Below are 27586 nucleotides of genomic sequence, written 5' to 3'. Positions count from 1 at the left end.
TATCGATTACACCACTAGATGTCGTTAGTAACAAACAATTTCTAGCACTAAATTTAGATGGCAGCACAGTCACGCAATAATAAATGATACAGTATTGTTTTCATAATTAAATTAAGTTTAACCCTATAGATGACCACAGTGTCCATATTTCATCGAAATTAATACTAAAATCGTAGGTTGACAGTTTGAGATAAACTCCAACGGGGGCTAATCTTCGTGGGATCATGAAATTCACCCGAGAGATTTATAACTAGGCCAGGCTTTTATTAGATAACAGTACTAATTCGGTGTATGCCAAGCTGAGCATGTAACATTTTCTAATTTCATTTCGCTTTAATTTTTTAATCCAAAACTCCTACGTAATTCATTTGGGCCGGACAGCCCGCCGGGTTTTAAAATCAGCCTACGGACTAAATTTGCCTTTTGACTAATTGGAATTTGTTATTTTTTGCATAAGTCTGTACCATTTGTTAAACATGAGGTTAGGATAAACATACAGTATCCATACATATTAAAAAATTTGCGTTGAGTGCCTGTTAGTTACCTAACCCAGGATCTTCATAATTTCTTAGCGTTTTGAGTTTGGTGAAATTATTACAAAAGTTGTAGGCGATTATCACACTGCCCCGCATGATGCAGCGTAGCGCGTGGATGCGTTTTTTTCTGTTGCTTGTAAATATCTCCGTTTGTATGGAAAACACGCATAGTCCAACACACTGAAAATGCATCCACGCGCGTTCATGCGGATCACGCGCATACACGCGGAGAAACACGCACCCCCGCGCGTAGATGTGGGGCGAGACGCAAGGTATGGCACTCTGAATCCCGCAGTGCCGCGCGTGATTTTGAATGGGCGTGACGTGTATATTTGAAAATGGAACTCGATGAGAGCCGCTGTGCGTGAATTTACAAAACGCACCTACGCGCGTGAGTGCGCAAAAAACCCGCACGATGACGCAGATCTGCACTCCCGCAGGAACGCGCGTAGGTGCGTCGACACGCAAGATGCAGCGTGATGCGGGGCAGTGTGAAGATCACCTTACGGGTACAACTTTGAGTGTAAGATACCCTTTTTAAATCAGCCATTAATTTAATCACGAGGCAAATATTATGACAGTACCTACAAAATCAGAATTTCCTGATACAATCAGGCTTGTAAAGTATGCCGAAGCGATGAGGTTGATGACATCGAGGTTGGTCAATATGTCGTTACCTACCAATTATGTAGTGTAAGTCTGTCTATGGTATGAGACGGACCATGTTCCTAGTTTCCTATATGTGGGTATGTACGTGTGTGATGCAATAAAGCCATTAGAATCGATTGGTATGGGAAACTCAAGCTAGTAGTTCTGATGAGATTGTAGGGTTCATTATTGATACTCAAGTTTAAAAAGTACCAAGTTAGGTATACCTAACTTACTTACGATGGACTATAAAATAAAAATTGTTGGTAGTACTTAAATCTCCGAAATCTTAGTTTCATCTTCTCTACTTAAAACTAAACCTTTTCCACTTCAGGGATTTCAGCCCGATACTATAATTTGCCCTTGAGTAAGTAATGACTTCAAAACCTGATCTAATGTTCCCTTAATCTTGTCTCCAAGGAAAGTTACGTTCAATCTAATTGTGATTTACTCCTGATAGCCTGGTATTTGTGGCGGGGTAAATTGTTCCCAGTGCCTACATTTGTTTGTATCCTCGATAGATTTGTGATCGTTGACCCTCACCTCTGAGGTTGCCTGTGATCCACACTAATGAAATTATGTGGGTCGTCTCTGATAGATAGATGGGCGTACGTACCTATCTGACATTATACATATCTGTGCATAGTGTATAATAATATGTCGATGAGGTATTCGGTAGGTATTTTTGAAAACTGCACGCCTATGTTTTTAAAGTTTGAACTGGGTTCATGTATTTGCTGAACTTGATCTAACTATACAGTTGTTGCCGTTTACCCTAATAAACTGTTTTTTACAATTCCATCAGAAAGCCAAAAAGTACTTATGGATTTTATTTTTCTTAAGAAATTTTCATAAGCATTTGCAGTATTACCAACGGCTTCAGTAATCCACATCTTAGTAATAAAACGTAATGACATGAACATAATTGCTAACATTACACAAAAGGTCTTGTTAATTTCATCAGCGAACAAAACATAATTAAGCCCATTATTAAGAAACTTAACGTAAGCACTAAATATTGTGCAATGTTCTGTTATTATTACTTGTTAATAACGATGTTTCTTCACTGTTTTACGATCAAAAGCAATGTAAGCGGTTGGTCTCTTAAATATTTGTAGTAAGTATCTGCAAAATATTCATTGAGTGAGTCTCAAGTAGGTAACCATCATCTCAGATGCATTGGTTCAGGTTAGGTAGTATTAAAAAAACCAAAAGGAGGGCTGTAATTGGCCTCGTCAGTTTAATATAGGACACCATTGACAGCAGGAACTATTGATACTGTAACAGAATTCTTAATAAAACAGCCACTTCTACTAATCTGCAAAGGAATAAACTTAATAAAACTATTTACAATTCGCTTTCCGTACATACATGAAAAGGGAAATTTATTTTCTGAATCACATTTGATTGTAGATCTAGGTCCTGAGGAAAATTGTGTGTCAACTGCTTTATATTCTACACAAGTTGTGGGCGCTACTGAGGGAAATAAACTCTAGAACAGATGTTTAAGAAACTTGCCATAAGTGTTATAACTTTCTTGTATGCTGAAATAAAGCAATTTCGTAAAACTACAGATAATGTAATACGATTTTTTTATACATGCGCTAGCATCGTCGCTTGGCGTAATAAGATTTCACATAGCTCTTACATATCCACTAGCAACAAAATTGGTGTTTACCTGTGTGCTTTAAAAAAAGATGCACAGACACAAAGTTTCTTTCCCATTTATAATATTTTAATAAACTAAATATCGGCTTTCAACCAATATTTGACTCAACAGCGAAAACTGTTCCAATTCGATACCACCACAAATCGATCCTAGAAAAGAGTTCGATATAGGTTAGAGGCTGTCTTTTGTGAGAACTTTTAATTAAAAACTCCAACTGCTGTAGATTTTAACGAACTGGCGGCCAGAGCTGCTATTATTCGCCAAAGAGAAATAGTCGATAGTTTTTCAAATATAGGTTTTAAGGTGAAGCGAATGATTTATGAAACCGCGATTTGCACCGAGCTATTTTTGAAAGCTAAATTGAGAATTTTATTGAAAGGATGGCAATATCAATTAGTTATTTAGGTCATATAGTATAATATATTGACTTAATATACGAAGATTATAACCAGCATACCGTACAACCTTCAATCATCCTTTTAAGCAATTCTGATTTTGATGGAGATACAAAGTAATAAAAGACTACATTGTAATTCAATTTAGTAGCTCACCTGTTCTAGAACAAGCCATCTGAGTTATCTCATGATATCAAATGGATAGGCAAACTTATTTTGATTATAATAGGACCAGCCTTACTTGAACTCTCGCCTGTTAGGAGGACTAGAAAAGTAGGTGAAGAAAACAGACCTATCCAGGTGATCAGAGGTCTAGTAACTGTGGTCGGTTTAGGATATATTTTCTTGTAAGCGATATTTTCGTCGACCTCCGTAAGGGGATAAAATGACGCCTTAACGAGACGCTGGCTTTGGCAGGTTGTATTACCTTTGTCACAGCTGACAAAGGAAATTATGAGTAGGGCTCAAAATATTACTTGGTAACACTATATTAAACCGATAATAATAATCGATTATACGGCACGAGATTAAAATTTTGGTGAACATGGGCTTCAATTTAATTCAGAATTCAGGTCATTGTGCCGTTACAGTTTAGAACTTCAAATCAATTTCAATGTTATCATAAACTAATCAAAGAAAGAGTTTCGGAAATCCCAGGAAGATTTGAAAATTATATAAAACTCACGTTTTCCTGTAAAGGTACTATCCTAAAATATAAACTATGCAGTTTATTTTTCTGTTGTTTCAGATTTGATGCTAAACAATATCTGTCCAGGAAGTTTTTTTTCTCCTATAAAATATTTTCAAGCACTCCTCTTTTCGGATTAACATAAAAAGGGATGTATGACCCAAAAATATTTTCGTCCTAAACCCGTATCATAAAAGTTTCCCAAAACTAAAGCACATTTCGTCATTGTTGACATAAACCCACCTGCATCGTTTTGGCGGGATTATGGCATGATATCTCTTTTAGGCATGCCTTAGGGAGTACCCAACTTTAAATGAAAATACACAAGGACCACCTGTGTCCTTCTTATGTGAGTGTTTTTAGATATTATGACCTATAAAAATAGCAAAGCCATAGATATTGTTTTGATTTTGAAGGGTTGGTTTTTTTTTTTCAGTTCTATATCTGGGATATAAGTTGCTATGTTTAAAAACTGTTGCTAAATACATTACGATTAAAACATAAAAATAGCCTCGTCCAAATCTGCTTTACAGATTTTTGTAACCATTCATTTTAATGGAAAATTATTTAATTAACAAAATTATTCCCAGAAATTCACCGCTTCAAGGTGCTATTCAAACCAAAGTCAGCAAAAAAGAAAAACGTTTACAGTTCCTACGAAATATTTTAGAAGAGGAACTACTGGGCACAGATGGTCTTACCCAGCGGCAGGAGAGCACTTAGGGACTGCACAGCAATAGGGATACAACTGGGTCAAGGGCCAAAGGAAGGTACTCCGTTTAACTCGTTAACTCTGTATTGAAGCCACGGGGTTTAGTAAACTATTTATGTAAGGAATTTCACAGTAAACAACCCATAGTTATCGGCACGAATCTTGAGCTCTGATCTACATCTGCGCAGAAGTGATTATCAAAGTATACAGTCAAGTGCATCGCTGGACCAAGTAATTATTCATTTTAATGAAGCCTAATTAAGGTATAAATAAACGTAATCTATGTTTAGTTAAACCTTTGTAAAGGCAATATTATATATTTGGACACAGGTACTGTGGGAGTTAGCTCATTCAGAGAAAGCTTTAGCAGCCAACGCCATCTGTCAAGTCCAGAGAACACTAACGTTGCATTTGAAGTACAGTGTACACGAGGGACTCCCGAGGTAATTGGCATTGAATTGACAATATCTCTGCTTCACAGTATTTCGAAGCAATACAGGGTAACACTAACATGACATTGTTAAGACAATAAGGCATATAAGGGATGAAATGAACAGTGATATGTATATAGGTAGTAATCATAAAATAGACAACTGTTGTTTCAACTGTTGTTATTTAGCAAAAAAAATATTAAATGGTAACAAAGAAGGCATTAATCACACTTTAAAGCAATTTTAAGAATTGAGTCCACTTTTTAGTAGGTCATTAGCAGTAACGACTATTGTTTGTATTATCATCCTCACTCCACGTTACATGTTCTCTGCAATTTGCATCTACACAATTGCACTTTGTTTGCACTTCAGCTTAGGCAGTCGGGCTCAGCTAATCCATGGCACGATGCATATATCACTCGTTATCCCGGGTACAACGTTGTGCAAGTCAGCAGAGAGGAACATTGGTCATTCTAACATTTGCAGCAGATACTGCGTTTTGTGGGTCAGCAGACGGGTAGTATTTGCATATGCGTACTGAAATACGGTCTAAGTTTCGATGATATTTCTGGTAAGTCTTACATATATTGTTGAGTAAAATACTTTCGCAGTTAGCGATAGAAGGGTGAATAATGTACATTAAGCACTTAAATATAAATGAAATGCGTGAAAAATACACACATCAAAAGTGTCTAGGGATCAACATATATTTTTGCAATAACTTTTCTCCTGATTGATATTAATTAAAATTTTCTTTAAGGATTCATCAAATAAAGTGTTTTCGTTTGTCACAGTAACGATAAACCAAGTCACCTTTGCACTAATAAAGAAATTTGCCATTTTCCTAATAAAGGGATTTTTGACATTTGAAACACTAACACAAAAGTTCGAAAAAAAAGACTGAAATAACAGTTTTCTTTAAAAGTTTATTGGGTAACTTAAACAATTAATAATCCGTGTTTCTACCGCGAACACTAACAACACAAGAACATCGGTTTGGCATACTCAAAATGAGTTCATCCAAATCACGATGTGGAATGGCCGCCCATGTTCGTTGCAACAACAAAAAAAGGTCTTCTTGCGACTGGATACCCTCCATATTCGGCAGAGCTCTTCTCTGTAGCATATCCCATGCATGCTCAATCGGGTTCAAGTCTGGCGACTGAGCAGGCCAGGGCAGGACATTGATGTTAGCTGCCGCGAGAGTCTGTCTTACAACTCTTGCGGTGTGCGGTCGTGCATTATCATGCATTAACTGAAATAAGGGACCGATTTGCACTTGTAGAGGAACGATGACGTCTGATACAATCGTCTCAGCATAAATTTGAGCGTTGAGGTTGCTTCTGATCCAAATCAACTCAGTTCTTCCGCCGATCCAAATACCCGCCCATACCATGATGGTTCCACCACTATAAGGATGGACTTCCTGGCAGGATTTTAATCGCTGTTGGCGTCCAGGGGTTCTCCAGTGTCGTATACGTCTTGTATCCGGTCTCATACCAAAACGAGACTCATCAGAAAAGCACACGAAACGCCATTGTTCTTCTGCCCAATTTCTGTGTTCAAGAGCCCATTGATATCGAATCCTACGATTGTGCATTGCTATAGGTGGTACCCGTAGCGGTCTTCGGGAATGAAGGTTCACTTCATGCAAGCGGTTTCTGACTGTTTGGTCGCTAATTAAGTTCCCTGAAGAGTGATGAAGCCTCACGGCTAACATCATGGCGGTTATTGTTGGAGCTCTTCGAGTTAAGATTTGAATGTATCGGTCTTGTCTCCGTGTGGTGCAGCGATACCGTCCTCCATGGCGCTCAGCTACGGTACCAGTGCTTCGGTAACGTGTCCAAAGTCGACTGATAACACTCTGACTTGTATTCAGAGCTAAAGCCACAGTACGTTGCCGGGAACCAGCTTCTATCATTCCCACGGCTCTGAGCATTTCTTCCCTGCTTAAATGACGTCGCCGCTCCATAATAACGTTGGTTTTAATCAGTAGTAGGGAAACAGTAGCACTAATAATGTCTTCAATGCGTTGTATGTGTTTATAGGGAAAATATTGACAGCTGATTTTCATCTTTTACTCGAATTTGATTCACAGTTCCTGATTCAAATTATGAAATGCACCAAAAAGGATCCATATAAATTTATAAAATCATAAATTTATTACAAAGCCACATCTCAATCTCAAGAAATCCGCATAAAAATGCTTGATCCCTAGACACTTTTGATGTGTGTATAAACGCAATTCACAGTATTAAAATGAAAGACTGACAACATAATTTAAGTGTTTATATGCGTGACGAAGTCGCATGCTTCTAACCGTACAACTAATCAGTCAATTTACCTGTCAAGGAGAAAATACCACTTCGCACCCATTACGAACAACAGTGGCGACTATCATACAATTTATTATTCAGCACTTCGTATTAACCGTGTGAGACAAAATGAAATAAAGCCATAGTCATCAAGAAACTCGACGTTTTCCTTTCTCATTTTCTCACCATTAGAAAACAGATTTCCCTCTATATATTTACTTTGTGGAAATCATTATGGAGGCTTGCGTGTTTCTCACCGTTATTATTTAAGGTCCCTAACAGGTTATTTTGGTAAAGCGGCACCTTAGGGTCCTATTTCCATGGCCGTGTTTGGGATTAGAGTGGTAGATTTCGGCGTTCATAAGCGCTTGGGCCGACTAAATTGAGTTCAGTTATGTTTGAACTTTATATGATATGTGAAGGGGTATTACGTTTAGGTTAGTTTCTTAGTTTTGCATAAATATGAGGAGGTAATGAACCTATTTGATTAAGTAAGGCAAATAATATGAATATGTAAAGTGCTGTTAGGACACATAAAATCCATCTTATTTTTATTTTATTTTTGTGATACAAAAAGCAACACCTTTCTTGCCTTGACATTGGCAGGCATTTTATTTTCATTATCGTTCATTACAAACACGTAGTTTAATTTAGCCGATGTGACATGACTAGTTAGTTGTGTCGTCAGTCTTTAGCAATAACACATCTCTTTCTCACGGTCGTCGAGAGTCCCACAAAAATAAATGAATGTCCCTAAAGAAATATTGTTATTATTACAACGCTACGCTACGCAAACGTATTGGCCACACGAAAGCCCTTCCCTCGATTAGACCCGCAGACCACAACACGGGTAGAATGTTTGTTAGTACATAATGTATGTAGTTACGTACGTGGTTACCTAAATACAATAAAATATCGGGTTATTACGTTAATATTAATATGTTTATACTATTACGTACCTATATTAATATGTTTATATTAATAATACGGTCTCGACCAGACCATGGTACCTACTACAGAGTCCCGGATTTTTGGAAGTCGAACGTGGGCCCGAAGCCAACACGCTGAAGCCCTTTTGAGACAATTTGACGAAATGGTGACATAAAAATGGTTACGGTATTAACGGTAATATGGTTATACTTCCCAAAAAAGAGGGGGAATCCTGAAGAAAAATCCATGCTTATTTTATTCCTCTTTCGTGGAATAGTTTCATCAGTAAATAGGTAAAATTGTTGATCACAATAAATTATTACAATATTGTTGTCCAAAAATAATAAATTAGCTTACCTCACCTATAATGGTTTCTACTAACAGCTATTACGAAAACTGCTGGTAGTCGGATAAGCCTTTTGTCTAAGTTATGAGGAGACCCGCACTTAATCATTTTATTTAGAGTAGGGACGAGTTAATTGCTTTAGTTAAAAGGCTTAGGAATTACCTTTAAAATTAGAGACAACACTATATTTTATATTTCTATACTAATATAATAAAGAGGAAAAAAAATCGTTTGTAATGGATAAACTTAAAAAATACTGAACTGATTTTTTAAATTCTTTCACTGTTGTAAAGCTTGCACTCTTCCCCAAATAAAACATCCTACTTACAGTGGGTTGCCAAATTATTAGGGACACTTAAGTTTTTTGTCGATTTCTCACGTTGGATGCACTTGACTGCAGTTTTGAGTGGTGTAGGTGTTACAGAAATGTTTTATTTATGTTTGCCTGTTCTTTACTCTTTATATTATAAGTGGTTTTTGAGATTTCGATGGTTGGATTATTTTCTAAATTTTTTTAAGTTAAGTGAGTGCTACAGTTTGCTGGAGACGTGTGATAGTGAAAGACGAATTTAAAATTTTAGACAAAAATTATTTCAATATTATTGCCTGAAAATTATTTTAAATGTAAGTATTACTATTTAATATTCATGAAATTTTATTTCACGTGCACATATTGCAATATTTTTATTTTTTCATATTTTTTTTGGCTTTCAGCATGGGAAGAGGTTGTGATTTGACTCCGAAAAAGAAAAGCGAAATTAAAACGCTTCTGAAACACACCAAGCACTCTCAAAGACAGATAGCAGATATTGCTGGTGTTTCTAAGTCAGCAGTCAACAAAATAAAAATTTCTTTGGACCTGGATCAGCCAATAGCACCTCAAAGAAAAGGTCATTGCGGACGAAAACGCATCACAACTCCGCGTACTGACCGGAAAATACGCGATATCTGTTTAGATAACAGGAAAAAAAGTGCTGGATTGTTAACCCAGATGGTTCAGGAGTCTGGAATAATGATATCCAAGAGAACCGTGCAGCGTAGGTTAGCAGAGGAAGGCCTGACAGGACATCGTCCTGCTAAGAAACCCAGGCTGACAGAGGCCATGAAAAAGAAACGTCTAGCCTGGGCTCGTGAGCACCGGCATAAGACAATCGAGGACTGGAGTAAGGTCAGATAGTGTCCATATTTATAGTTGACTAAATTAAGAACGCATAAATAAAAAATATAAACAACTTTAAATTTTTTTCAGGTGTGTTTCTCTGATGAGTCATCCTTTGAGGTTTTAGCCGACAAGAGCAGTTTTGTGCGACGACGCCCAGGTGAAAAATACCACCCTGACTGCATTGTTGAGAGGGTTAAACACCCAGTTAAGGTAATGGTGTGGTCTGTCATAAGTGCCAAAGGGGTTGGGCGCCTCTACATCGTCCAGGGAACCATGAAACAAGACCAGTACAAGCAAGTTTTACAAACTCGCCTGTTGCCCACACTTGAAGAATGGTTTCCAGACGGTGAAGAATTCATGTTTATGCACGATTCAGCACCATGCCATAAAGCCAGGAGCATAACCAAGTTCCTGGCCGACCACAACATCCCAGTACTACCTTGGCCTGGAAATTCACCTGACATGAACCCCATAGAAAATCTATGGGAGATCACCAAGGCTGAAATAGCCAAGGAGAACATAACCACCAAGGTTAGACTGATCGAAAAGCTTATTAATGTGTGGCACCATAACCCAAAAATAAAACAAAGTGCAAAAAACTGCATAGAAAGTATGCCCAGGCGTATAGCAGCAGTCATTGAGGCGAAAAGCAACGTCACAAAATATTAACTATTTTTTCTGCATGTACATTTATTTATTTATAATTTTTTATTTTTGTTATTTTATTCTTAAATATTTTTTACATCATTCTTAAATAGTTGTGTTATCATATTAAAGCTTTTACTATGTCAAAAAGTGTGTTTTTATAATTAACTAGCTTCTGCCCGCGACTTCGTACGCGGATCCTGTCCCTTGTGCCAGCGACTACGGGGTCAGCAAAATCAAAGATCTGAATAGTCTGATATTGAATTTTAAGGGACCGAAGAGAAACGTTCTATATACTTAATTTTTGTACTTTAACAGCAAAAGCACAGCAGATTAAACAAAACGCTGAGAACTGAACCGCAATAGACGTGACCATAGGGATAAAAGTAGTGATTCTAATTAGTCCGCATTTGTGTGTGGCAAAAATATTACACAAGTATTATTACGTAAAAAAACATTAAATAGATGACAAAGTCGTGGTGACTTAGTGGAAGTCGTGGTGGTTTAGTGGGTAGAGAACCAATCTCTCAAGTATGAGCTGAAGGGTGAGGATACCTCGGTGGACTTTAAACGCAGATTACGCGCTCCCTGTGCTTACCATGAGGCACCTACCCTCCGAGCAGGGCTACTAATCCTGCTCTAGCGACTCCACTCTGGACGGCCAAGCCAAACCAGAGGCGTGAGACCTACCCCGTCATGGTTCTAGCTGGGCTCCTGGAGTTCCACATCAGGTGTAGGTGTGGTTCAATTTTTATAAGTCAACAGAGAGTGCTTATCAGATTGAACAACTTTTTCTAAAACGTCATACTTCTATATGCTATAGTCTAGCTGGGCCCCTGGAGTTCCACATCAGGTGTTTTAGATCTTCAATTTGTGTAAGTCAATAGAAAGTGCTTATCAAATTGAACAACTTTTGCTAAAACGTCATACCTGTATATGGTATAGAGAAGCTGGGCTCTTGGGGTTCCACATCAGGTGTTCCAGATCTTAAAATTTATTATCTCAGCTGAAAATGCTCATCACATGAAACAATTTTTGCCATGGCACCATTTTTGTATCTCTTATAGTTTTGTTGGTCTGTTGGAGTTCTGCATCAGGTCTTCAAGTTTCGAAGATAAATTATAGCCTATATGTTGACCAGGCTTAATACTGATACAACAAAGAAAAAATCATTGAAATCCGTTCAGTAGTTCGGAAGATTAGCGTGTACAAATCTAAGAAGATGTATACAAACTTTCATCCCCTATTTTATCCCCTTAGGGATGGAATTTATCAAAATCCTTTCTTAAGAGTTGCCTACGCCATAGTAGCTTTATGCATGCAAAGTCTCAGTCCGATCGGTTTAAAATTGACAAAGTTTCATACAAACTTTCATCCCCTATTTTATCCCCTTGGGGGTAGAATTGATCAAAATCCTTTCTTAGCGGATGCCTACGTCATAACATCTACCTGCATGCCAAATTTCAGCCCGATCCGTCCAGTGGTTTCAGCTGTGCGTTGATAGATCACTATGTCAGTCAGTCAGTCAGTCACCTTTGAGTTTTATATATTTAGATTTAAACCAAATACTTTACCAATACCGTGTATTTGTAACTGTCCCTAATAATTTGGCAACCCACTGTATACGTATTATAAATGCGAAAGTTCGTTTGTTTGCTACGCTTTCACGCAAAAAACTACATACTGAACCGATCATCATGAAACTGTGTAGGTACACATATTTTTGTGGTACTAGAATGAACATAGGATACTTAGGAAACCATGGTTAAACTAGACAGTTTTTTTATAAAATAGTCCCAAAATATTAATGCCAATTTATCAAACAGTTCCTCTATAATTTAAATGCACGTCCGCCAGTACAGAGCACGAATTAAGGCTGAGTACACATGATCGCTTTTTCTATCGTCATATTTCACGGCTCGTTGCCCCGAACGGAATATCGGTGGCACACCGTTGTGTAACAGCGGTAACTGTTGAGTTAATTGCACGCCGGTGTGTACCCGACTTAATTGTGCGAAAGGTATGGTTGCTTTAATGAATTGCCAGTCGATAGAAAATTAAAATCAATTGTTTCGACGTAACTGATATTGAGGTTGATTTTGAATTAATTATAGTGATTACAAGGCTAAAGGGAGGATAAATCTTCAAGGTTTGCTTTATGCGATGTGCCTTGTTTTGATTCAAATACAGAAAAAAAAATCAAACACAGAATGGTAATTCTGTGTTTGAATTTCCGTAGTTGTTTACTTCAAAAATAGAGGAATGAAAGTAATAATGTCGGGGAATACTAATTTTCACGGAATAGTAAATAGTAAATCATAATAAGTAGTTAAGACTTAGAAAAGATAGCTATGTCTCGATTCAAACTTAGATCATTAGTTCTTTGTTGAAAATGTTGTCAACAAAAGATTGTTATGACTAACTACTGGTTTTAGTTTCTTTAAAGAATCAATGTTGCTTTTAAAGTATTCCACATACCTATCTATGCAAAATATCCGTAGTCTTACTACCACCAATCACCGATACGTCGATGCAAAAAAATAAACAATTCTGCGGGTAGACGTAAAACGGTTTTAACCGAAACTTTTGCAGCCACCCACAAAAATAAATATTGTATTTATGAATGAATTCTGCATCGCGCAATTAAAGTTTTCTGAGCACTTGTGTATAGTAGAAAATTTTGCGCGGGAGATACTTGGGTGTCCGTGTATACTCAGGAAGCCAGTTAGAGGGATATGGTGTAAAGAATCCCTTGTACCACGGTGGTTACTATTTAGAAAGGCATTACTTGCAAGTAAAAGGTATTCTAAACAGGACACTGCTGTGGTACTAACTATTACGCTAAGCGAAAGTCTGGCCATATTTATATATTGTGCTATGCGTTTGCTGGACGACCCTACTGAGTATATAATTTGACACTTTTTTTTCAATATTTAAGATAAAAATTAAATAAAAATGCTATTTACGGCGGAAATTATACGTAAATATCAAAGCTAGTATTTTTTTTAGTTTTTACGCTGTCCACCATTAACCAAAAGTACAAAAATTATATATTATTCGCAGGATTCGAACTCGCGTCAACTGACTGATCGATAACAAGATCAATGTTAATTATTATTATGATCAATATTTTGGTATTTACGGATACTAATTTAGTAACCTTTTTGTTTGTTTGTAAGTGTCACAAAAGAGTATTAAGGCTATACTGTATACTACTGAAGCGATTTGAAAGTTAATAAAAAAAAATCTTTCACTGTTTGAATGCTAGACCCATTGAGTAACAAGGCTTTATTTTGGCCGGGTATATGAAGAAGATCCCTCGGGACGTGGATGAAACTGCGGTACACAGCCAGTTGCTTCATAAAGTAATCCTACCCATACCAGCACTCTCTTTTATAGGAAAACACTGCTACAATATCCCAGTGCGTTATAACTTATAATCCCGAGGCCTTTCTCATGGTGGGGCTATAAAACATGCTGTTGAATTTGTTTTGTCCGACAAACGCGACGGCAGTGTCGCGTCGAACTGTCGCCCGATGCTATGTTTTCATTTAGTTTTTACGAGCGCAAACAATGTTCTCGGTCGCTTCTTGCTATGAGGGCGTGGTTGAATTCGAAATGTATGGTTCGGTATCGTATTTTTGTGTCACCTGTATGTGGTCGTATCTATTCATATATGGGTAGGGTTTGTGGTAAAAAAAGATGTTAGCGCCCTTTAAGATTTTTATTTCTTATGAAACAAAATGTTAAAAATAATATTGTGGAACTTATCAATCTCAAACGCCTAAGTAAGCCAAAACCATATTTGTGTTAAAGGGGTGCAGGTCTCCGTTTTAAGACTGTATTAGATCGATCATTTATATGGTTCATTTAAAACCATGGTATCATAATGTACATTCGAAACAAGGAATATCAAAAACTGTAAGTATCTGTCTGCCTGTGACAGTAAGTAGGTAAGCATAATTTTATTAATTTGTTTGTCATGTCCGAGACAAATGGCAGTCAGAACCTGCCTGATGATCCGGTACAAAAACAACGATCTGTGATGTCCCAATAAAAAGTTATTTGCGAAATTATACCGGCGCCAACGGGTCGGTTATTTGGCTGGAAATCGATACTCGCTTTAGTGGAAATAGAATGTAGGTGAAATTGTACTCAGCTGTGATGGCTTTATTGAGTGGCCCGCTAGGAGTTACTCCTGGCTATAGGTATCGAGTTTTTTATGAGATCCATTTTTGATGGAAACGTATACTTTTGAAACTAAATAACCTTTATTCTGTAGCGAAATATTTCGAGCAACTTTAGCGTAGACGAATTAGGCTCTGGCACAGCTCTGGTACACATATGACTCCAGAAAGAACAAATGTGGATTTTAGTCAGTAAAAGTCTGACCCTCCATCCCACTGCACCCACAACGGACAGGACGGGCAACGGGCAGGCATTGCGGATATATACCTAAGCATCTATGCTAATATTATAAAGAGGAAAACTTTGTTTGTTTGGTTGTAATGAATAGGCTCAAAAACTACTGGACCGTGTTTTACATAGGCTATATTTTATCCCGGTACGGGCAGTAGTTACCATGGGACGCGGGTAAAACCGCGGGAAAATGGCTAATATATTATGTAGGTAGGTAATAGAAGTAAGGACAAACTTACCCGTTAGGCTGCTGCTCCTGATTCTCATCAGCATCATTACTGACGATGGACTCTAACATTTGTATCTTCAACATTTTAGTGCGTCACATGACAGTAAGCTCACGGTTGCCACTTTTATCACTTAATTCACACTTTGTTGAAATTCACACATGAACTTCTTTTTTTTTATCAAACGCTGGTGTAATTCTGTTCCAGGTATTGTTAATGATGACCTGAAACAAAAGAAATACATTTTTAAACATTTTACTGTGATATGTTTGACGCGTGTTGCGAGTCCCGGGTTCGATTCCTATTCTAGACAGGTAATTTTGTTGCCTTTCGGAGTGTAAGCTACTGTAAGTTATGTTTATAAAGTCATATAAGGAAACAGTGTAAATTCTTAGCGTGGGTAAAAAATAAGATCCATTCTTTCTGCCACATTCCCAATCTATTTACAAGGAGAAAATTAAAACTATTCTGCACTTATAAAATTCAAAGAAGATGTTACTGCTGTATGCCTTTTGAAAGTTTCAGCTCGTGGCTCTCGTCAGCTTGTTGCCTTTGATCACTATAATTAATTAAATTAGTTTGAACCTGGTTTAAGTTACAACATTTTAAGCATCTTTAGTAAGGGACGTCACTTGAGATTCACCTTACAAATTATAATAACAGCTTTGGTTAAATTACGTCAGTTAAGAATTTAGTGAATAGATTTCTGGTAATATCTATTTTGCTGATGGAAAAGTAAGTAATTATGGGCCTTGCAAATGATTTCAGGTTCATTCTGTTGCCTAAACCCCAGTATTTGGAAGTGACAGTAATTGTACTTTTCGATAGTGATTCATAATAGTGTGAAAATAGATTAATTTAGTTAACCAAACGTTCACAAAAATATGTTTTTACTTATGTACTTTAAAAATACACACACTTTATTAAATACAATATAAAGTTAATTAATACTGAACAACTGTATTATGTGAAATAGCCTTTTGACAATATAAATTAAATAGGTACCTAATACATATAAGTGACAGGCTTCACGATACAAATTATCGCAATTACCTACACCGGTAATAGAGCATGTCAAATGGACAATGTTACGAGGAAGCTAGCAATTATTTCTAAAACAGGAAATTTTGTTATTAATAACTACACTTTATGACTCTTTCGTTCGAAAAAGTGTAATTTAATACTTTAAAATATTTAGTTGGTGATATTTTTGGAGCGATATTTTTAGTTAATGAATATTATGATATCATGAATCTTCAAGAATAGCTACAGCAGTAATTAAAATGTTTAGCGAAGTCCAAATAAGTAAGTCTAGTTTGTACGGTACTATAACAGATTGTTTCTTCATTATTTTATGTATTTATTTAATAACATATTTTTTTGACAATAATTATCTAAATAAAAAAAAAACATTGGTATAATATTATTAGAAAAGCGTTGATAAAATCTGCAGGCTACGGAGTCAAGTTAAAACACCTGATGAATTTATCACTATACGTTATCTCGTTCTGGCGTCATTGCTATTCAGGAACATTTTGCGTACGAAAACGTCCACATGTTTTATAACTCGAACTCTCTAGAAAAGTCATTCCACTTTCAAACGATATGTTACCTAACAAAACAATAACTTTAAAACATTACCAGTTATTACTCCTGTCGAATGAATGAAGTAACAGTCTTGAATGAAAAAGTAAATCAACAAAACAAATGAACAATTGAACATCTACAGTATCAATCATAGTCTAGTAAATAAGACTTGGACATTGTATTGAGCGTGTATGCCAATCAAAGTAACACGTTGCAAAGGTAATTAGTACTTCAATCGGGACCTAGTTCTACTAGTTGATTACTTAACCCTCGATATTTGTGTAACCTCAATTGGTACTGCTTGTATTTGGAATTGTAAAATGAAATTATTTTATTTTGAAGTTGAAGAGAATTTTTTAAAATTATTATTGGAATAGGTACTCCGGATAATATTAAATAGACTAGCTTCTGCCAGCGGTTTCACCCGCATCCCGTGGAAACCTCTGCACGAACCCGGATAAAAAGTAGCCTATAGCCTTCCTCGATAAATGGGCTATCTAACACTGAAATAATTTTTCAAATCGGACCAGTAGTTCCTGAGATTAGCGCGTTCAAACAAACAAACAAACAAACTCTTCAGCTTTATAATATTAGTATAGATAACATCGTTGTCAGTAAATACTATTACCAGTCCTAACTGGTAAGAACTTTAAATGCCTTTTATAAAGTACATACTTTTGCCTATGTCTAACTGATTTCAAAACTACTAAGTTGCGCCTGAAAGTTCAAATTGCCATATCATATTTTACTAGCATTCATATGTTGACCTAGTAACATCTAAATTTTAGCGACAATTTGTTATTGATTTTATTTAAGTAAGAAAACTTCCCTTTCCTTCCCAAAATAACTCAATTAAACTTTTTGCTTTGAGTAATGATCGAGAAGTTTACTAATTACTTTAAAAAGTTTATTCTTTTAGCCAAAAAAGCTTTAGAAAAAGTTTTATATAAACTTTTAATTAGAGCCTGGAATTATGCCTTGTTTTTTGGCAATTAGTAGTGTGGGCTATAAAACAATTTTCCGAGCTCATTATTTTTAAATTTTGTAATGTGTCGGTAAAAAAGCAAATTTTAATTAGTTAGAACTAGGACAATCTTGTTCCTTTTTGGCGTGGGTTTCGGTAATTTTGCAAAATAGTTACTTGGAAGTTATTACGCAGAGATATGTTTATCTAAATAACTTAAATATTTGTAATTGGAGTCTTGTATATGCTTACATCGATTGTGCCACGATTGGGTATCGAACTCACGACCTTTCGATCACCAGACCAATGGCGACGCCTTAGCCATTGGGCTACGCCGCTTGCTTAGTAGTTCGACCATGAATGCGCGCATTTCGGTCCCAAGTACCTGCGCCCTCGCATCCCTTTGTAACATTTGCCAAGCAATTTCTTAGAAAACACTTTTTTCTAACAAATCCTAGAAGTCGCAAGCGAAGTTTTCGGCTTTCTTAATACGAAAAGATATTTTGGGTGTAGTAAGTGGAGGAGTCCGTTTCTACGCGGTAAATGTGTCCTTGGAAAAGGCGCAGAAACTATTGGATTGACGTGAAGTACTTGGGTATGGAGCTGTAGCATCAGCGCTGAAAGGCATGATGAAGAAAGGGATGTGCGTTGCACTCAAAACCACCGATGTAGAAAATTTGACTTCTCTTTTATAACAGTGAATTAGAAAGATATGATTCTAAAATTACTTGGTCAAGGTAAGCAATTAAGAGGCCTACAATTACAAAAAGTGCATAAGTGCAGCCTCATATATTTTTTTACATTATACGTAAACACTATAATTAATTGGTAGTTAAAAAAACACTAGAAATACACGCTTTTATAAATGCACGTAAAAATAACATGTGGTCGATCTAATTAAAGGCGTGTTAATAAAACTTTAGTACGATGAGAATGTGTTTTAATTCTGCCTATTCCTCTTCATAAAAAAATTTGATTGCTGTTGATTTCTGCAGTATAAACAAATCACGTTTATTCCTAAAAGTCTATCAATCAATCCTTTCAAAGCTGGATGAAGCAAATCTACTAGTCTATCTATTGACGCACGTCGATGCAAAGCTTGCTGATTCTGATGCGGGCTTCCAACAGTGAAGAGGTGCGCTTACGTCCAGCACTACTATATAGGACCTGATCGACTTTCAATGTACCTGGATACTTGTTCACTTTGCTATTTTTATTCAATAGGTGTTTTGAGGAATATTCACCATATAGAAGGCGCGAAACAAACATATTTAGTATGCATCAAAGGTATACACATAAGAGTGTTTCCTACCATTTTAATTACGTGCTTGTACATTTCCAAATATTACCTAGGTTTTATGTATGGGTACTTGAAGAAAAAGCATAGAACAAACTTCTAGACTTTTGTTTGTCACACGTGCGCACTTGAATAATACAAGCACTGTTATCTGCCAAAAGTACGAACAAGATAAGGAATGTTTCACACAAAATATCCTTGTTACGTTTCAGACTACCAACAAAATGAAACTTTGTATTGTACCTATTTCCAGTGTTTAATATCTCACTTATACATGGCTGCTTAAACATTGTAGTTTTAAAGCTTTCTTTGTACATAAGTATGTACGATCCATAAATTGTAGCAATAATGTATACATTGTACACCCCTTTTTTGCTTGGGCTAAAATCTTTATCTACTGTACAGAGAAGGCAAATAAGTATTCACGAAATAGAATCTATCACACATATCCTAATAGAATATCTACTTATACAAAGGTTTCTAAAACATACACTTAAACATTAAAAAAAATATATCGCAGGAAATGTAACTATAGTACACAAGGCAAAAAAAAATTATTAACAAGGCATTAAAAAAAATAAAAAGGTGTCAAAGTGCTCTTCTTCGGTGGAGTAGAGAACAGAATACTGAACTCCCACTAGGACTTTGGGAGAAAGTCCGGCGCATACCTCTCCCACAGCCCCCTCAGATCTGCCAAGGCAGCATACCAGTCAGGCACAAATTTTGAACTGCACGTAGGCACAGTATTGGTTCGGGACTTATCAAACATTATTGTCTCTGGTTACATGAAATGCAACTTCCCGAGAAGAGAGGGACACCCGACAAATATGCATCAAATACTTAATTCATATTCCGAAAGTTAAAACTTTCGATATCGCGAGTTATGATTTTTTTCATTTTTAAAATTTTTCTGACTGGTTCATTTCAGTGTAACATTGATTTCATAGTCGGTATCACTCTCGAAACGAATGAACATCTAAGATATCTTCAACCAAACAAAGTTTATTTCATAAATTCGTAAATCAATCAAAAATAAAACAAATGACTGTTCTTAGTGACATCTATTAAAAGGAATTTGAAGAGTATTTACTTTTTTTTATATATGTGGGTAGTTAGATACACAGTAGGATTTATTACCTACACAATATGTTTAAAGTAGTGGGTCGTCACAATTATATTCTTCCGTTGAGTTGAGATGTCTTGTTATAAATAATTGGTTTAAAATTTAAATATTTACGTAAGGATGTGGAAATACAGTGTTTTATTTCATTGTTCAATTGTTTTAAGACGGTGTCACTTCCAGCGGATCAGAGGAAATCATAAAATGTACTCCGGAGTAACTTAGTACATTATAATAATACAGAAGTGCTTCCAAAAATTACTCTGCAATACCGGGAGTAATGAGTGCAGGTAAGTGTTTTAATTTGTTAATAGTTTCTCGGTTCCCAGTAATGTTATTAGTGTTTAATCCTTGTTAACGCGAGAGTAACTCTGTCTAGTCTGCTGGTACGCTTACACAGTGTTATATGGATTTAAAGACGTTGAGGTTAGAAATACTGACTACCATAGTTAGTTGTCGGAAGTTTTTTCCATTTTTGTCATGGAGGATTGAATTGAATTTAGATTCCATATTACAAGTCCAAAGTAATTAATCTGCCGAGGAAGACCATACAATATTCTTTATGAGCTTGGATTATTACACGCGAGTAAATAACTGGTTATAATATGCATATTGCTGGATTAAATCCAATGAGGTATAAAGATTCACGACAAATAACTTTGCCCCTTTAAAGTAAGCCATTTAGAGCCTTGAGCATGTGCATTTACCTATTAGGTATCTTATTTTAACTTGTGAATTAAATAGTCATCACCTTTATACGGAAAAAATATTATTTGACGAGAACTGTACAGCGTATTATGTGAGGCATTAATTTTACGCAGAAATGTGGGATTTTTTTTTTGGTGAGCATTGAGCAAGCAAACGGGCTCGCGATTTCCTGTGAGACTGGTCGTCGCTACAAAATCGCAATACCTATACGATTCGACGGCCACAATTACAAGATCCACAGGAGGAAGCCCAGCATCAGCATCGATCTAAAATTCGATTTCACCGTCGTCGCCGGAGTCACCTCTGCAGGTGCGAAGAGTACACTTGGCAGCAAGATAGGGTGTTCCGCGAGAGCAAGCGAGACGGAGCACATCGAAATTCGAAAGATTCGCATTTCATCGCACGCCCGCACGCAACAATAGGAATAGGACAATCGTACGGGCGCGAAAGAGACAGCAAGTGACGCCGCAAAACTTCACAGCAGCAACAGGCGAGCTCGCGCAACCGCCATTTTGTTGGGAAGAATTGGATCGCCGTCGCCGATCAATACTGTATAAAAAATATTACAATACTGTGTAAAAGTGTTTAATATAACAGTGAATCTTGTAATACATAGTTAATAGTGTTCCTGTAAAGTTATTATTAAGTTATTAACGTAAAGTACAGGTAATATTTGTTTTAAGAATCGACAAGTTTAGCGAACAATGGAAGACCTAAAGAAAAAAGTCGCCGCACGCGGTTATGTGAAAGGTACTATGACTAGATTATTTAATTTCGTGAACATTGCCAATTTAGACGATATTTCCATTAATGACCTATGCACAAAACGTGATAGGCTCAATGTGGCTTTTAAAGAATACGAAGCCCTATGTAAAGATATTCTCGGTCTTGACTCCGCCGACGAGGAGGATGTGGAGTCGGTGGAGGACAATTATTTTAAAACTTTATCAGCCTTTGACAAACGCATCAAGCCTCTTGATTCAAACCCTTCAGGCTCTTCCACTCATGAAAAAACACATAAAACTAAATTACCACCTATATCCATAAAACCCTTTGAGGGCACATACACAGAATATGTTCCATTTATCAATTTATTTAATTCATTAATTCATAATGACAAAAGCCTAGACAATATACAAAAATTCTATTATTTAAGAACATTGTTAAAGGGTGAGCCATTCGATTTAGTCAAAAACTTGCCGGTTGAAGCTCTCAGTTATGATGCAGCTTTAAATTTACTAAAAAATAGATATGAAAATAAATATAGAATAATCTCTGAGCACATTTGCAAGCTATTAGACTTAAAACAAATAGTAAAATCAACAGCAGTCTCACTCAGAGAATTTATTTCAACAGTTAGGCAGCAAATAGCTGCCATCAAATATCAAGAACCTAATGTTATATACTGGGATGCTATATTGTTGTGTATTCTCTCTCGCAAACTAGACAGTTACACTGCGAAGGCCTACCAACTTGACCGGGATATGAATGCTAAGCCGCAATTGGAGGATTTTCTCAATTACATTGAGAACCGAGCCAACGCACTGGAGAATGTCGAGCAGGGACATCAACCCCATCCTGGTAATAGTAGCAGTAAGGTAGCAGCAGTCGCCACTACAGGAGCAACATGCACTTACTGTAAGTCTTATGAACATAAATTGTTTAACTGTAAAAAGTTTCAGTTATTGCCTGCAAATGATAGATACACATTTGCCAAAGAAAAAAAAGTATGTATGATTTGTTTAGGTCAGCATGGTGGCAAATGCAGGTTTCACTTCCGGTGCTCAGAGTGCAAGAAGCCTCATAACACTCTGCTTCACTGCAATTTAAGTGAAACCCCACCAGCTGTCACCTTATCAAGTAATGTTGATAACAATGTACTTTTGCCTACAGCTAAAATCAAGGTAGTAGCAAGGGATGGTACTCAATACATTATCAAGGCGTTACTGGACAGCGGATCTCAAGTTTCATTTATAACCACAAAGGTTGTTCAGCTATTAGGATTAACGCCCTTGCAAAGTGATACTTGTATTATTGGAATCACTAATGAAAAGAGTAATATTAAGTACTGCATTCCTATTGAAATTCATTCATTAAATTCACCATTCAAGACAACAGTAACTTGTCATGTACTTAAAGATGTTACATGCAAATTACCGCAAAACAAATTTGATGTCTCTAGGGTCATTATACCACCCAACATTATATTGGCAGATGACCAATTTAATGTTCCTAGTGAAATCAACATGTTATTAGGGGCTGATGTATTTTTCCAGACGCTATTGCCCAACGAGCAGTGCATGACCATCAGCCTGCCCAGCCACAGCAACCAGTCATCAGCTGTGCCCCGGAGTGCTGCTCATCCACCACAACAGCCTAGTAGCACACAGCTACACGTCTTCAACACATACTTCGGGCACATTGTAGGAGGGAATCTGCCACCTAAGGTATCTCAACAAACATGTAATAGTGTAGTTTTGAAATGTGAATTAGGTCTCAATGAGACACTTGCCAAGTTTTGGACAAATGAAAAAGTTCCAGAGAGATTTGTTGAACAAACATCTGAGCAAGAACTTTGTGAAAAAATCTTTCAAAGTTCAGTTAAATTAGTTAATAACCAGTTTGAAGTTCCTATACCTTTAAAAATACCTTTGTCAGATGTAAACGATACTCTTGGTGAGTCTTTTCACTTAGCATTAAAAAGGTTTTTGAATTTGGAAAAGAGATTGCATAGTAATCCTGATTTATTCATGCAATATCAAAATTTCATTCATGAATATCTATCTCTTGGTCATGGTCATTATGTTGATATAGAATTGTATGATTTATGTAAGCATGCAGTATATTTTTTGCCACACCATGCGGTTATTAATAACAATAGCAAAACTACAAAGCTTCGCACAGTGTTTGATGGCTCAATGAAAACAAACAAAAAAGTTTCTTTGAATGATTTACAACTTAATGGGCCAGTGGTTCAAAAGGAATTATTTGATATCATTTTATTATTTCGTTTAGGTAGATACACATTTACTACAGATATAAGGCGTATGTTTAGAAATATTAAAATAGACCCTCAATACACTTCCCTTCAAAATATTTTGTGGAGGGACAATCCGGACGAGCCAGTTAAGTGTATTAGATTAGACACAGTTACATATGGCTTGAAAAGTTCAAGTTACTTAGCAACTCGTTGTATAGATGAGCTAGCAAATAAATATGAAAAGTTATACCCACTAGCTTCATCCATTATCAAAAATAATCAGTATGTTGATGATATTATATATAGTAATAATAATTTAGAAACCACTGTCAGTGCCAGAGACCAACTTCGTGATTTGCTTAAATTAGGTAGTTTTAACGCTCATAAATGGTCATCAAATAATGAAAATGTGTTAAGTACTATACCATCAAACGAAAGACATTTTGATAGTTTAGAATTGCAAAAAGATAATTATTATATGAAAGCCCTAGGACTTCAAATAAATGTAAAGGATGATCACTTTATAATCTCTACTCCAGAACCATTTGATACAAAAAAGGTTACAAAAAGGAGCATACTTAGTTATATAGGTAGATTCTATGACCCAATGGGATTTGTGAGCCCAATTGTGGTCACAGCAAAGGCCATAATGCAAAAATTATGGTTACTGAACACAGGTTGGAATGACAGTCCGCCTGCAAATGTTCAGCAAGAATGGTTTAATTATACCAATAATTTAGCTGCAATGCAGCCTATCCTATTAGATAGGAATATTAGTGTTTCAGAAGGAGACTCGGCAGATTTAATCGGCTTTGCTGACGCTTCGAGTAAGACAGCCTACGGATGCTGTGTGTACCTGCGAGTCACAGACCAAACAGGTACAACGAAATTGCATCTACTTTGTTCGAAGTCGCGAATCAATCCTATCCAAAAGAAAGGCATGACTGTGCCAAGGCTTGAATTGAATGCTGCACTCTTGCTATCAAAATTGGTTTTGAGGACTCATGATACACTCAGAGTCAAAATTAACATCAGGCATGTTTGTTTATTCAGCGACTCGCAAATCGTTCTTGCATGGCTAAACACTGAGCTAACAAAACTTCAAGCTTACGTATCGAACAGAGTAAGTGTAATTCGTCAAAACACATCTGGATACAGTTGGCATTATGTCAATACGCATGACAATCCTGCTGATCTCATTAGCCGAGGCGTCAACCCGAATGAGCTGAGTAGCTGCGATATTTGGTGGAATGGCCCTAAGTTCCTGCAAAACAGTGAGTACAAGTTTGCTGCTTATAGCTCACCAGCTGAGTCACTCACAGAGGAGCGCTGCTTAGCTCCTTCCAGCAACTTGGTGTGCCAAAATCCCAATCCGCTTGACTATGTGTTCAAGCGCTTGCATAATTACTCTAATATAAATAAAATAGTAAGGCTATTAGCATACATATTGCGATTTTTAAACAATATTAACAAAAATAATTCTAAAATAAATACAAACTATCTGCAAAGTTCTGAGTTAGATAATGCATTAATGTTACTTATTAAATATGAACAAAGTATATATTTTAAATCTGAAATCAAAGCAATAAGCAATAATAAGAGCTTGAAGGGGAATCTAGTTGAGTTGCATCCCTTTCTTGACAATAGGGGTCTATTGCGCGTTGGTGGCAGGCTGCATTATGCTAATATAGCTTATTCACAAAAACATCCTGTCATACTACCTAAGGGCTCTTCAATTACTAGCTTGCTTATAAGGTGTGAACATGAAAGGCTACTGCACGCAGGGCCTAAGCTTTTACTCTCGCATCTCAATCAAAGGTTTTGGATTGTTAATGGCTTATTAGAAGTTAAGAAAGTAACTCACAAATGTATTGTATGTTTCAGACAAAAGGCCTTAGCAGCCAAGCAACTGATGGGCTCCTTGCCGGCTGCACGTGTAACAGCCACCAGCAGGCCATTTGAGAAAGTCGGCGTGGATTTCGCTGGGCCAATTGATGTGAAACTCTCTCGCGTAAGACGATCTTTAATAGGTAAAGGGTATATCTGTGTATTCGTATGTTTCGCGACAAAAGCAGTTCACTTAGAACTTGCATCAGATTTGACCACGGAAACCTTTCTTGCGTGCTTAAGGAGATTTATCTCCAGACGAGGTTTGCCCACCGAAATTCACTGCGACAATGCAAGTACTTTTAAAAGTGCAAGGAGTCAATTAGTTGAGCTCTACAAGCTGCAAGCTTCGCAGAGCCACCAAATGCAGGTTCAAAGATTTACCGCCGAGCGTGGGATACAATTTCACTTTATACCATGTTACTCACCTACATTTGGCGGGCTCTGGGAAGCGGCAGTTAAGAGCACGAAGTTTCACTTAAAAAGAATATTACAAAAAACCGTTCTAACTTATGAACAGCTTAATACTGTATTAACTGAAATCGAAGCAGTGCTTAATTCTAGGCCACTCTTACCTTTATCTTCAAACTCTGATGATTATTGTTATTTAACACCTGGTCACTTTATTATAGGTAGTGCTTTGTCAATGTATCCTGAAATAAATGTATGCAACGTTCCACAAAATAGACTTAAGTTTTGGCAACTATGTAATTCTTTAAAACAATCCTTTTGGAAAGTGTGGCACCAATGTTATTTAAATTTATTACAAAACAGGCCTAAGTGGCGTGATACAGTTTGTAATGTTAAGTTAGGCAACTTAGTTATTTTAAAAGAGGACAATATTCCTCCTATGTCATGGCCAATGGCACGAATTGTTAAATTATTTCCAGGACATGATGGAAAAATTAGGGCAGTTGATGTTAGGACACCAAATGGGAAAACCCATACCCGTGCCATCAATAAAATTTGTTTACTGCCAATAGAATATGATGATAGTACTTAAGAAATTGTATTAATGTTTAATAATAAGTCATATTTGTAAAACCATATAAGTTATAGTTTTTTACTCTTATGTAGTGTAAAACATAATTGTAAGTTATTGTATAAGTAATAAATAGATAAATACATAGCATAAATAATAATGTAACCTTCACTCTAGTTTCTTTTGATTTATTTCAAATAATTGTTATTTGTGTTTTCTGTGAGGCCGCAGCATGTTGGATTTTATAAATTGCAACATTAACTTAATTTTTATTATATTTTTGTACTGTGGCAACTTTTCTCTCTCTTGCTCTGCGACAAGGACCGAATAGACGTATGTAATTATTTGCAATCGTTTTATTTACTGAAAATCTGAATCTCCTGCATCAGCGCACCAGCCCTATCAACCCACTACACCGCTGCACAGTAGCTGATATAATTTATCATTGTTGCAAATTGTATTATCTCCACGAACTTCAGATGGAAATGTAGGCGAACACGTCATTAAGATATTGTTTTACTCAGGTATCTAAGTCTTATTTGCTTTGAAATTAGGTATACAAGAAAGGGATACGGATAGTAATTTTATTTGTGTGGGGCAAAGGTTCACCTATAATGATTTCTTTGCTAAAGAATCAATATAAGGTTCAGGGGAGTTTGTTCATCATAATTCTGTCTACATTAAATACATACATAACTTACTGAAACTTATGGTTATTAAATAAGTAGCACATTTAATGATGCCGTTCAGTGTTCAATACAAATAATGGGAAAAGGGTAGAACTAATTATTTTTTTGGTATTATTTCAGATAACTGTACATATCGGGGAATCATGTGAATAACGAAAAGCAAATGGAGCTGGTTCGCAGAATCTATGTTCAGGGTAAAGAAGTTTTAACATATAATAATGCAAGCTGGAAATACTCGAAAATCATGTC

The 27586-nt window shown here is 36.4% G+C and overlaps 2 protein-coding genes across 12 annotated transcripts in view; one reads left to right on the top strand and one right to left on the bottom strand.

The window, feature by feature from the left end:
• LOC124638996 (rap1 GTPase-activating protein 1) overlaps positions 1 to 27586 on the bottom strand; it is a 267806-nt gene that overhangs the window by 152618 nt on the left and 87602 nt on the right. For both annotated transcript variants that reach the window (XM_047176199.1, XM_047176196.1), the window contains exon 2: positions 15136 to 15347. In XM_047176199.1, coding sequence (XP_047032155.1) covers positions 15136 to 15209 — 74 coding nt within the window. In that variant the 5' untranslated portion in view covers positions 15210 to 15347. The remainder of the gene's footprint in view (positions 1 to 15135; positions 15348 to 27586) is intronic.
• LOC124638995 lies at positions 20930 to 26994 on the top strand. 10 transcript variants are annotated; one of them, XM_047176186.1, is made up of 3 exons: positions 20930 to 21549; positions 22246 to 22437; positions 23076 to 26994. In XM_047176186.1, exon 3 carries the CDS (start codon positions 23100 to 23102, stop codon positions 26667 to 26669), a length of 3570 nt encoding a protein of 1189 aa, XP_047032142.1. In that variant the 5' UTR covers positions 20930 to 21549; positions 22246 to 22437; positions 23076 to 23099; the 3' UTR covers positions 26670 to 26994. The 10 variants fall into 10 exon arrangements, 8 of the variants coding, with proteins under 8 accessions (XP_047032142.1, XP_047032148.1, XP_047032141.1 ...); XM_047176192.1 differs by adding an exon at positions 22546 to 22659 and having other exon boundaries at positions 20930 to 22437; XR_006985429.1 differs by having other exon boundaries at positions 21431 to 22659; positions 23076 to 23246; positions 24557 to 26994.

The sequence above is a fragment of the Helicoverpa zea genome, chromosome 18 (genome assembly GCF_022581195.2).
Source record: "Helicoverpa zea isolate HzStark_Cry1AcR chromosome 18, ilHelZeax1.1, whole genome shotgun sequence".
Classification (NCBI taxonomy): Eukaryota; Metazoa; Arthropoda; class Insecta; order Lepidoptera; family Noctuidae; genus Helicoverpa; species Helicoverpa zea.
Note: the sequence above shows the minus strand (reverse complement) of the source record. Positions and strands in the feature narration are given on the sequence as shown.